Raw genomic sequence first — 12,356 nt, 5'->3', positions numbered from 1 at the left:
TATGATTTATTGCAAGTCAAATTAAAATTCATTTACCGAACTACTGTTTCGTAATATCCTTTCAACTTGCGACGTTTTATTGCGCCTTGAAAACCGTCGGTAATCAAAATATCTCGAAGAAAGTCGTTTTAGAGGCGCTGACAATTTTAAAGAATACGCACCAAGAGCCCATGGGTTTAGAACGAACTTAATGTAGGCTGCCGTCTTGACATTTACGTACTTCTTTTTTCCCTCACCATCCCTAAGAAGAAATTCTTTTTCAGCCGCAAGTTGTGTAAGGTCGGCTGTTTAAATGATAGTGGCTCGTTTGATTATTAATCTTGTCGCTTTTAATCCATTTTCCTGCTTGTCATTTGTTTGCTTTAGATGTCACCGATGAGGAACAGATGGTAGACATTGCATTTGCTCTTAGTGCCACAGCATTAAGCTCAGACGACAACTTTAGGAAGATGAAATCTCTACTGGATGAGATCATAAACAGCTACAGTCCATCTGCCACTCGCTACAGTATCATAACATTTGGGAAGACCCCAGTTGTTGAACTCGATTTTGGAGGCGTGAGCGACCTCATGGAATTGAGAGAAACCTTACAGCAGATCACAAAGAATCAGCAGGGCGCCGACCTTGCCAGGGCCCTTCGAAAAGCTCGGCAGCTATTCCAGACAGCAGCCGTGAGTCGTCCTAATGCTAAAAAGATCCTGGTGGTGGCAATGGATAAGGTGTCTGACAGTGATGAGATCGCAGTGACAGTAGCCGCCAGATCTTTGGCTCAGGATGAAGTCCGAGTTATCGCTGTTACGTTTGGAAAAGAGGCAGATCCACAAGAGATTGAAAAGACAACTCTGAACAAGAACAATGTGATCCAAACTGACGATAATGATGGTTCCGAGGATATTGCGGTAGAAGTTGTAGAAAGAGCAAACAATGGTTAGTAGAAAGGATTTCGTGAACATTTGGTGTTCAGGTGAAAATGAAATGTTTGAGGTAAATCAATTTTGTCAGATGCATCGGTTAGTTGACAATAAGAGAGTCAAAATAGCCATGAGAAAATGGTGTTCAGGTGAAAATGAAATGTTTGAGGTAAATCAATTTTGTCAGATGCATCGGTTAGTTGACAATAAGAGAGTCAAAATAGCCATGAGAAAATGAGAACAAGAATGCTAACCAATCTTAGAACGGCAATTTTCGCTGTGTCTTCACCAACGATTGGTTAAAAAAAGATAAGTTATTTGAATCTATTGGATAGATCTATCGGCAGGGGTTCTATGGAGATCCTGACTCAGGGGACAGGGAAATGTTTTTCATATCGTATACCCCCCCCCCCCTCGTAACATAGCTCTCCTTCCCCCGTAACTTTTGGTGGCAAAACTTTCTGTTTTCTTTATTTTTAATAGATTCTATGCCGATACCAATGGTAGACTTAGGATTTGCCATCAGTGCCACAGACACCGGAGCCGGCCAGACATATGAAAATATGAAGAATGTGGTCAAACATATTGTTAATTCGTATGGGTTGGTCAGCATAAGATATGGAGTCATCCTGTTTGGCGAGTCAGCGACAACATACATTCCTTTCTCGCGAACTTTTCCTGACGAGATGGCATTGTTATCGTCCCTCGATTTGCCACAAAGACTCCGTGGAGAGCCAGACTTGCAGAAGGCGTTAGAGGAAGCAAAGACAATGTTTGATCAAGCGACCCCCCGACCTGGTGCTAGAAAAGTCCTCGCTGTCATCGTCGATAACGATTCTTCCAATAATAAAAGTGAAATTAAGGAAGCGGCGAAGGTCTTAAAAGATGACGACATCCAAGTCATACCCGTAGGCGTTGGACCCAATGTCGATGACGAGGAACTTGAAATTATGACAGGGAACAAGAAAAACGTTATTAAAACAGACAAGGATGGCGACTCGTCGAGCGTGGGTGAAGAAGTCATCATGAAGATCCATGAGGGTGAGAATTCTGCTTACGCGTTCTCAAAGTGATGGTTTTGCTTGGTCTTACCAAAGATTGTCTTCCATCTCCTCCAATCACTCCTTCTGCTCTTTTTTCTCTTCTACCATGACATTTTATTGCCTTCCCAGCCTTTTCCTTCCTTCTTTTTCTTAACATCCTTCTCCTTTTCCCATCTCGCCTTCTTCTCTTTCTTCTCCAGCTTCTTCTCGTACCTCACCTACTTAGTTCCATTTATCCTTGTCTTAACTTCTGTCATTTATACCTTCCTTGTCGCTTCTCCATCCTCCTTCTCCAGTTCCTCTCCTTTGCTTCCTCTTTCCATTGCTCTTTCCTGGAGCGTTCTCCTGCTCCCACTGTTTGTCTTACCTCCGATTACCATTGTCTCTCCCTTGTCTTCCTCTTCCTTTTTCTCACTCACCTCCTTTCATTTTTTTCTTTTTCTCCGTCTCTTCCTTGTCCTTCTCCTCATTTTCTTCATCCACACCTTCCGCTCTCCCGACTTACTCCTTTTACTTCAACTCAACTATGAATCTCTCTTTTCCTCCAAGTAGATCCTCCCACCGTGCCAGAAACAGACCTCTTATTTGCCCTTAGTGCTAACGCAGTAAAAGACGGAGACAACTTCCAGCAGATGAAAGATATCATCAAGGCCATGATTGATCAGTACGGGACATCTAGTCTTCGGTATGCTGTTATGACGTTCGGAAACGTACCGATTATAAGAATTTCCTACGATGCAGCTTTCTTGGACGATAAAGCCTTGATGAACTTAGTCGACGCGGCTCAGAAAACTTCAGGAGCATTATTAGATAGTGCTCTTTCAAAAGCCAAGCAGTTCTTCGAAACCCAAGGTCGTCCTCTCGCGAAGAAGGTGCTGGTGGTGATTTCTGATATCAAGTCTAGCAGTTCTCTTGGAGATGTCCAGACGCAGGCCAAGTTCTTGGAAGAAGACGACATCAAAGTTATTCCAGTCGCCCTTGGAAAAATGTCCGACATGAAAGAACTGTCTGCAACCACACCGAACAAAGAGAACCTTGTAGATATTGACGAAGGTGATGATCCAGCAGAAACTGCCGAGATTATTATGCTGAAGATTGTGAAAGGTACTCGCACTATATGTTTTTAATAATCACCATTTTAAAACTTAGGGATGGTAGCTTTTACAAACAACACCCTCTTAAATCACTACACCATTAACCCAAGCAGTGAACACGGTGATGGAAATAGGTCCAAGTGGCGTCCAATTCTGTTTGTAATCATGCGAGTGATCAAAGAAATTGCACGATTGCGAGGCGGAAGTCCGGTTTTTCAATCACGGTATGATTACAGACAGAACTGTGCGACAGACAGTGCTGCTCATTAAAACTGTGATAAATTTTAGAAACGAAAAAGTCGACCGTATTCAGAAAAAAAAATAGCAATTGGCGTTTATTCACGGGTAAATAAACCAAATAGTCTGTCTATCAGCCTGCTCATTTGACTTAATGTACCGTCCAAGTACACAGAAATGACGTGTTAATTGCCTTCTTTAACTTTTCGACTAATGCTAGAATTGACTTGCCGATAACCAATCACGTTCGAGAATTTTGTCATAATTTTGAATATCAAAGGGAATTAGAAAGCAAGCATTTGATTTTTCTGTCGTGACAATCGTACGTTCTTCAAGTATTGGCTTGACAAGTCGATCTGTTTTTAAAGAATGCAAGCATGTTAACTGTAGAAAACTCACCTTTAAAACTTGCTAGGTTACCTATGGTGTTTATTTCCTTGATTTCCTTTAGATGTTCCTAAGATACCGGAGATGAACTTAGCATTTGCCATCAGCGCCAGAGCTATAGATGACGCGACAAACTTTGCGAAGATGAAGGACATCATACGGTCAATCGTGCAAAAATTTGGCTCAAGTCGAATCCATTACAGTGTCATTACATATGGCGACCCACCAACCACTGTTCTGCCATTCGATCGTAGGCTTCCTTCCGACGAGGATTTAAAACAGCGCATCAGTATGTGCAACTAACAAGTTTGAGACCCCTAATTTATAAACGTAACATCTTATTGCATAGCTTTGAATTTGCAAAATTTTTTAAAAATGAAAGTAGTTGGTCCAAATAGACTTAAATAGGGGCCTCGTGTTGTCAACTGTTCCCGGAGTCTGTATAGAGACCTAAATGGCAAATTTAACACGAAATTTTTGTTTCATGTTAGTTTTAACTAACTAAAGGCAAATATGCGTTTGTAAGCCACTTCCCGTACGTTTGACGCTGGTTACATCTGTTTTCATCTTGTTCTACTGTGAAAAGCAACACTCGCTGTGATTGGTCGTTTATGTTATAAATTTGGTAAGATACGGTTACCTTGTGGTCGATGTCCTGGAGGTGGCGGTTCTAGTCTCTTGGGTGACATTCATTTAAATTTTGATCATTGCAGAATCCATTTCCAAGAACGATGGTGGTGCAGCATTGGTTGAGGTGCTGCAAGAGGCCACCAAGCAGTTTGATGCTGCAGCTAAAGTCCGGCCTAATGCGAGGAAGGTTCTAGTTGTTATAGCGGATAAGGAATCCGATAGCAGGGGAGAGGATCTCAAGAAGGAAGTTTTCAAGTTGCAGCCCGTTGGCATCAAGGTTATTGCTGTTGCCCTGGGTGAAGAATCTGATGAGGATGAACTTGATATTTTGACGCCTGAAGAGGGTGCAGTCATTGAGGCTAACAGTACTGACGGCGCCAGGAAAACCGCTCATGCCATCATGGAAAAAGCTCTACAAGGTGAGGTGCAGTCGCGTTGGGAAATTTGAGAGTCGATGTATTAAGGACTTGTGTGAACGTTGGACAATTTAAATTTGAGTTTCAAATTAACAACATTTATTTGAGTTTGCCTGGTTCCTAACATGTGGCTCGTAGCGTACGTGATAGTAGGGCCCGACAAAGGCACAGGTTCGAATCTTGTCGAAGCCTGAATGTTTTTTAAGCTCCTGCGAATTTTTTAATTGTAGCTTATCTGCGACTGAAACCTCCATTTCTCACTTAAACGTTAGTTTCTGTTCACTCGAAAACACTGCCCTCTTTGTAAGTGCTTAACTTGTTTGTGTGGATTACAACACCGAATTTGATAAGTAACTTTAGTTTACTCTTTTTACAATGTAGATTCTTTTCCTTTTTTTTTTATTATAGATTATCCAGAAACACCCTACCTTGATATCCTCTTTGCCATCAATACCGCTGGTAGAGATGCAGTGAAGACCTTTGAGATGCTGAGAAATGCTCTTAAGAATATTATACAAATGTACGACCCAGATCGCGTACGGTATGGTGTAATCATTTATGGCGACTCTGCATCGCTCGTTGTCCGATTCTCTAAAGATCCTCAAGAGGTTAAGAAACTGACCAGGGATATCGACGAGCTGTCGCAACCTTCTGGATTACCAAATCTCGAGGGACTGCTACTAGAAGCAAAGAAGGTGTTTGAGCAGGATTCCGGCCGACCCAAAGCAAACAAGGTGCTGGTTGTAGTAACTGATGCTAAATCGTCATCAACGTCAGATGACATAAAGCAGGCTGCTAAACCGCTGGAGGAAGATGGGGTAACAGTTGTTGCAGTAGCTGTAGGGGATGAAGCAAATAACAAACAGTTGGAGAAAATGATACCTGACAAGCAAACGCCTTTGTCTATTGACAAGGAAGGAGAGCCCAATGAAATAGGAGAAAAAATCATGGAGAAGGTTTTGGAAGGTGGGTGTTACTCATTAATCCATAAAGTTTATCTCCAAACTTATTCACTCAACTAATTTCTGTTAGGATAGGCAAACACTCGGAAATTCACCTAAACCTTCAAAAGTTGGTTTGGAATGGAGAGGATTGGACTGCTGATAGCTACCTTAAACAATTTGAGCTTCATTTTCCAAGAGAGACACACTGTGATGTAGCTCTTTTGTTACTGTCTGTTATTGTTTCTTTTCAGCCATCCCTCAGATACTTGATTTAGATTTGTTGTTTGCCATAAGTGCCCGTGGTGCGTTCGACTCAGCGAAAAACTTCCGGGAAATGAAGGACATTATCGACAGGGTCATCGCCAAATATGGTATCGGTAAAATCCAGTACAGCTTCGTCGTGTTTGGATCTACCCCGGCGGTAAGACTGACCTTTACACGGCCTGTGAACGACGAACAACTGAGAGGAATCCTACAACAAACACAACGCTCAGTTGGTGCAAGCCTAAAAGATACACTAAAAAGAGCTGAGAGGATCTTCGATGCTTCCCCCCGACCGAACGCTAAGAGAGTGTTGGTTCTCGTGATGGACAAACGGTCTGATAACCGTCTCGATGACGTTAAATTGTCAGCCGAGTCTCTATGGAGGTCTGGTGTCAAAGTTATCTCAGTGGCCTTTGGACGAGAGGCTGCACAGGATGAAATGGAGGCTACAACATCCGAGGAAGACAATTTGATTAACGTGAGAGACACCAGCAATCCTGACCAAGTCGCCCAAGAGATCATGGAAAAGGTTTTAGAGGGTAGGTGATGTTTGCGAGGCTCAAATATGCTTTTATTGTGTTGTTTTGTGCTAGTCGCCACTACTTCATACACGGATGAATTTATTCACGTAGAATCATAACCATGGGTTTTCATTCCTTTCCTTTTTCGTTCTGTAGATTTCAATGTTCCCAAAATGGACATAGCGTTTGCCATCAGCGCCACAGCCCACCAGTCAGATGCAAACTTCATGAAAATGAAAGACACAGTTAAACAATTTGTGGATAGATTTGGTGTGCACGGAAGGGTGCACTACGCTTTGATGACGTTCGGAGATCCCCCGACGAAGGATTTGCAATTTAGCGACAAAATGGCAAGTCCAAGCACTCTTAAGGAACTGATAGATGGAATCGGTAAGCCATCTAGGGAAGCTGCATTGGATGAAGCTCTCAGTGCGGCTAAGTTGTTGTTCAGCCCAGGTGCAGGTGGAAGGGAGGATGCTGAGAAGATTCTGATAGTCATGACCGACAGGGAGTCAGACAGCAGCAACAAAGATGTCATGATGTCTGCCAAACAGCTGAAGAATGAAGGAATCCGTGTCATTGCAGTTCCGCTTGGTGACGAGGACAACTTGAATGAAGTGGAGGTTATTGTATCCATCGGTGAAGACATTATTAAGCCGAAGACTACAGACAAACCCAGGCACATCTCAGATGAGATTGTCAGAAACATTCTTAACGGTTAGTTGCGTCTGTATTTGTGGTCATTGTAGACACAACGATTACTGTCCCTGCCTTGGAGGCTTGCGAATTGTCCGACTGTGTAGTAATGAAGGAATTTGTCGCCTAGTTTATGGCCTATCTCCTCCTCCTCCTCCTTGGAATTTTCGAGGGACTCAAGATTTGTTTTTGCTCATGACAAATATTCGACATCTTTGTTTATTGGTATTTATTGTAAATATATGACGACAGAATGCTTTCCTAACGTGAACGTCTCTTTTTCTTATGTCATTGTATCTTTTAGATGAACTTCGAACTCCCAAAATCGATTTAGGATTTGTGATCAGTGCCTATGCTACATCAGCAGCAGATACCTTCCAGCGTATGAAGGAGACTATTAATGCCATTGTTGACGAGTATGGAGTCTCTGGTAGAATCCGCTACGGTCTTGTCACGTTTGGCCGAGACGCAACTCGAAAACTGAGCTTTAGCCGAGAGATTTCTGACATCAACTCTCTAAAAGATAAGATAAAGAATACTCGTCGTCCTTTTGGAGATCCTGACTTACAAAAAGCTTTAGAAGAGGCCAAGAAATTATTCGAGACTGAGCCAAAACGTCCTGATGCCATGAAAGTTATTGTTGTGATAACTGATAAGAAATCCACGAGTCGTCCCGAAGATGTGAAGATGGCTTTCGTTCCGTTAGCGGAGGAAGGTGTTAAAATTATCCCGGTAGCGGTTGGTTCATCAGCAGACCCCGATGAACTGGAAAGGGTTACATCCAATCGCGGTTACCTCATCATGACAGAGAGGGAACTGGATCCAGATGTGACTGCGGAACAGATAATGGAGATGATTTTGAAAGGTATTTCAAATTTTGTTTAAAAGTTTTGAATCTAAGAGTTATAGTCGAAGGGGAACGTTATGGACCAGCTGTCAGTAATTCTGCGTTGTCGAAAGTGACTGAAATTAAAACATCAGGCCTCGTGTTGTTTATCAGCGGTTGAGGCGATTTTATCCCTGCATGTCATTTACACTACCTCTACTTGTCTCCTCTTTGACCATGACCATTGCTTGAACGAAAAGATCTCTGTCCTAACAAATATTGTTGTTCTCATCACCTGCAAAATCGTTGGACTCCACGATACAGAAGAAATGATGAATTAAGCAGAGGTAGTAAAGTATTTTACTTTTGCTGTTAAACGAGTAGAACCCTGTTCTAGAGACCTTAAAGGAGGTAAATCGAAATACATCCCTAATATATGTTGTTTGGCTTATTCATCAAAGATTTGCCAGCTGTGCCCCAAATGGACCTTGTACTCGCTATCAGCACCATCTCATCAAATGCTAATGCAAACCTCGCTAAAATCAAAGAGGTGGTCCAGGAACTGATTGACACGTACGGTGTTCAGCGGGTCTACTACAGTGTCATACTGTTTGGTCGGGTTCCTAGCATAAGGATAAGGTTTACACAACAGTTGGATGAAGCTTCCTTGAAGTCAGCTATTCAGGGTCTGCGAAGACCTGGTGGAGGTTCATCGCTTTCTGTTGCGCTAGAGACGGCTAGAGGCGTGTTTCGGGACGGCCGTCCAGACTCCAAGAAGGTCGTGTTGGTAGTAATGGATGCGAAATCAGGAAGCAGTAAGGACGACGTGAAAGAGGCCGCCAGTGAATTAGAAGAGGATGGTATCAAGGTCATTCCACTGATGTTGGGAGGTCAGGCAGATCCGGATGAGGCCTCAGCTACTACCACGAACAAGCAGAATGTTGTGAAGGCAAATGACACCAGTGATACGAAAGCCGTTGCCGAGGAAATCACACAGAAAGTTACAGACAGTGAGTAAAAGAATTACATCTGCATTCATCGGTAGGAAAAATTTGCGAAAGCCGAGTGAGGAGATCAGGCCTTAGATTCAGTTAGTCTGAAGTTTGTAATCTCTTTCCGGCCCCCATAAAGCGCAGAGCACAGCATTGATATACATTTGTCGACCGTTCTTGAACTTTCTACAAACTTTTAAAGGAAATGTTTGCCATAATTGGCAGTAATGTTTTAATCTGATAGACCAATTTGCCGTTGACGCTAAGAGTACTGTGCCTCGTTAGTTCACAACATTTTGACCACTGAGATGACGAACATCGTTGTCAATAAGAGTACAGACCACGCTGAACCAATGTCGACTTGTTAAATGCCGCGATTTTTGCATTCAAACAAATAGTAGTTCAAGTTAAAATTTGCGTTAAGTTTACTTTCGAGTTAGGTGTGGTTGACCCTTACAGCTGAGCATCGTGATTAGCTCATAACAAATTATGGTAGTACCAAGTTATTTGAATTATTTTTCACGAGGCATTGACTCTTCACCGTTGAAAAGTAACTTCTGTTACCACCGCTTTATTCTAGGTGAGCCAGTTATTCCATTGGTTGATATGGGATTTGCTATCAGTGCAACGGCAATAAATTCCAGAGAACATTTCCGGAAAATGCAAGAAGTCATCAAAACCTTCGTTGATAAGTACGGTTCTCAGAGGATTGCTTACAGTGTTCTGACATTTGGATCGAACCCAACGATTAGTGTCCGCTTTAGCGATGCAGCAAATGGAGACGAGGTCTTGATGAGCATCATAAACAACATACCACAAAACGAAGCGAGAGCGTCTCTTGATAAAGCCCTGCACGGAGCGAAAGAACTTTTCAAGGATTCCAATGGTGGCCGAAAGGATGCTATGAAAGTTTTAGTGGTGATCACAGACGAAAAGTCAGATAGTCTGGAGCAGGAAGTGAAGAAAGCAGCTCAAAGACTCGACGAAAACGACATCCGGGTTATTGGCATTGCACTTGGAGATGGAAGTGATGGAGAACTGGAGGGGATTACTGATATTGAGGGTGACGTCATCAACACAACCGATTCGACTTCACCCGAGAAAATTGTGGAGAAAGTAGTTGAGCAAGTCTTAAACAGTAAGTTCCTGAGTAATGTTTTTTACTTTGTCTGCCGCACTGGTGATCATATAAGTAATATAAGACGCAGTTTTTTTATGCAAACTCAACACTTACTCGCAAGTGCCCAGATTCACAGCTTATGAAAATTTTCCTGTCATCTTTTGTTTTGTTTGTTTTTCAAATTGGAACGTAGACAAAACTATTCCCCTTATGTTTTGGAAGACAAGTAAGATGACGCGAAATAATAATCACATTCAAGCATGTTGCGTGCGAGATTAGAAACGTTTTTTGCGTGTCTGAAAGTCCCCGCCTCAACCCTCCCACCTGCTCGCCCCTGAACGTTGTACGACTATTTTAATTACGTTCTTTGAATACCTTATTGAAGATAGCAATCCACGAGTCATAAATTATAAATAAAAGAAATTGATGTTTTGGAAAGTTCTTACGAAGTGGGTGATGGTACACAAAAGTGAGATGACAATTATTTTTCTTTGCATATGCACACGATAACACCATGATTTTTTTTTCAATCAAAATTTAACAGTCAAATTGTTTGTTTATCGCAGAAACTGCTACACTTGATGAGATAGACTTGGCATTTGCCATCAGTTCTGCTGCCGCGGGCTCTGACACAACTTTCCAGCAAATGAAAGACACCGTACAAGAGATAATGCAGACTTACAAAACCGACAAACTGCGGTATGCTGTGATGGTGTTCGGAGGTCGGGTCCTTTCTCCTATCAACTTTGCATTGACACTTCCAGATGACAAAACGGTACAGTGATTTATGCCATTATTCCAGTACATAATTATAATGCAAGAATGATAGGTACCCATTGAGTGGGACGGAAGGACGGAAAAATGTGTAGGTCGTGGTCATGACTTACTTACTGAGCGCAGCGAGATTTGTGCTTCATTATGGAGAACCCAATATTTCCCTGTCCAGCCTGACCTAAGTCACTAAGCGTTTTATTTTACGACCGTCGCTCTGTCTTTTTTCTTCCTTTCACCTTATGCCTCGCTGCTCATGACGTCGTAATACTCACCCCATCACAGCCCTCTTAAGGGTAGTTTTTGTCCTATTAAGAAAAAGCGCGCGTAGAGCCATACGGTTCATATGATAATTATCAACTATTCACCTCAGTGCCAGTGGCTAGTGGTGGATATCTACCATATATACCGAGCTAAGACGTAGATATCCACCGCCGACACTGAGGTGAATAGTGGTTTCAGAGTATATTCAATGAGTGAGATAATATACCACACTAAGATGATTTTAACTCATTTATTTTTGCAAAGATTACAACATTTTCGGGCGCGAGTCCCGCGCGAGTCGCTCGTAGGAGAATAGCAAAGGATATTCGGACTTCGAGTAACCAATCAGAGCGCACCTTTTACTCTATCCACTGTTTTAGTTTAGACCTACAAGTCTTATAGCATGCCTAAACGTTACGACGGCAAGTCAGCACAAGAAGATGATGTCGACTAGTTGTACATCACCATATAAGGGTCTATGCTTTGCTTTGCTGTGATTGGGTACTTTTCAATAGCTTTGTTCGGCATATTTGTCAAAATTAATCACAAACGATAGGACCAGCCTAAACTGTATTTTAGTTCTCCACGAATAACAACCACGTACATAATGCTTTATAATCTTCGTGTTAAAACTGAACTTTTCCTTCTATGTGTCTTTTTGGTTCCTCTTTGGCACCATGGAGTCTTCTTGCGCTCATGTAAAGGAATAGATGAAATTCATAGCGCGCAAACTAATATTAGCCGCCATTGAAGCACTTTGATATTTTATAAGCAATTTTTTACCGTTTGAAATATCCAAAATTTCCAGGAATTTTCCCGCTTTGATTACATAGATAAATCTGAAATGACACAACTTGAGTATCTTCTGTATTCTCCCTCAGATAAAAACGTATTTCAACTCCATCTCGCGTCCTTCGGGTGAACCCAACCTCGAGCAAGCTTTGTCAGAAGCCAAGAAATTATTCGACCAGGCTTCGCCACGCCCAAATGCCAAGAAAGTTTTAGTGGTCATCATGGACAAGAAATCTTCCAATAAATATCAGGAGATTGACGTCGCTTTGAAGCCTCTCAAGGAAGATGATGTCAAAGTTGTGCCAGTAGCCGTTGGCACTGATGCCAGTTTAGATGAATTGAAGAACATTACGTCCGCAGAGGAATATGTAGTGACAGCAGAGAAGAGCACAGATCCTGTGAAGCTTGCAGAGAAGGTTATGATCAAAGTGACCAAAGGTAAATGATT

At 42.2% G+C, this 12,356-nt stretch overlaps 1 protein-coding gene across 1 annotated transcript in view; it reads left to right on the top strand.

Moving 5' to 3' along the window:
* LOC131787495 (uncharacterized) overlaps positions 1-12,356 on the top strand; it is a 122,944-nt gene that overhangs the window by 53,921 nt on the left and 56,667 nt on the right. The window contains exons 51-63 of the mRNA XM_066171922.1: positions 367-927; positions 1,395-1,952; positions 2,507-3,058; positions 3,737-3,961; positions 4,386-4,721; positions 5,127-5,684; positions 5,914-6,465; positions 6,604-7,164; positions 7,448-8,008; positions 8,431-8,979; positions 9,542-10,099; positions 10,648-10,856; positions 11,998-12,346. Of these exons, the coding sequence (XP_066028019.1) occupies positions 367-927; positions 1,395-1,952; positions 2,507-3,058; positions 3,737-3,961; positions 4,386-4,721; positions 5,127-5,684; positions 5,914-6,465; positions 6,604-7,164; positions 7,448-8,008; positions 8,431-8,979; positions 9,542-10,099; positions 10,648-10,856; positions 11,998-12,346 (6,129 nt within the window). The remainder of the gene's footprint in view (positions 1-366; positions 928-1,394; positions 1,953-2,506; positions 3,059-3,736; positions 3,962-4,385; positions 4,722-5,126; positions 5,685-5,913; positions 6,466-6,603; positions 7,165-7,447; positions 8,009-8,430; positions 8,980-9,541; positions 10,100-10,647; positions 10,857-11,997; positions 12,347-12,356) is intronic.

The sequence above is a fragment of the Pocillopora verrucosa genome, chromosome 9 (assembly GCF_036669915.1).
Source record: "Pocillopora verrucosa isolate sample1 chromosome 9, ASM3666991v2, whole genome shotgun sequence".
NCBI lineage: Eukaryota > Metazoa > Cnidaria > Anthozoa > Scleractinia > Pocilloporidae > Pocillopora > Pocillopora verrucosa.
The sequence above is the reverse complement of the archived record's forward strand: the minus strand, read 5'-3'. Positions and strand labels throughout refer to the sequence as shown.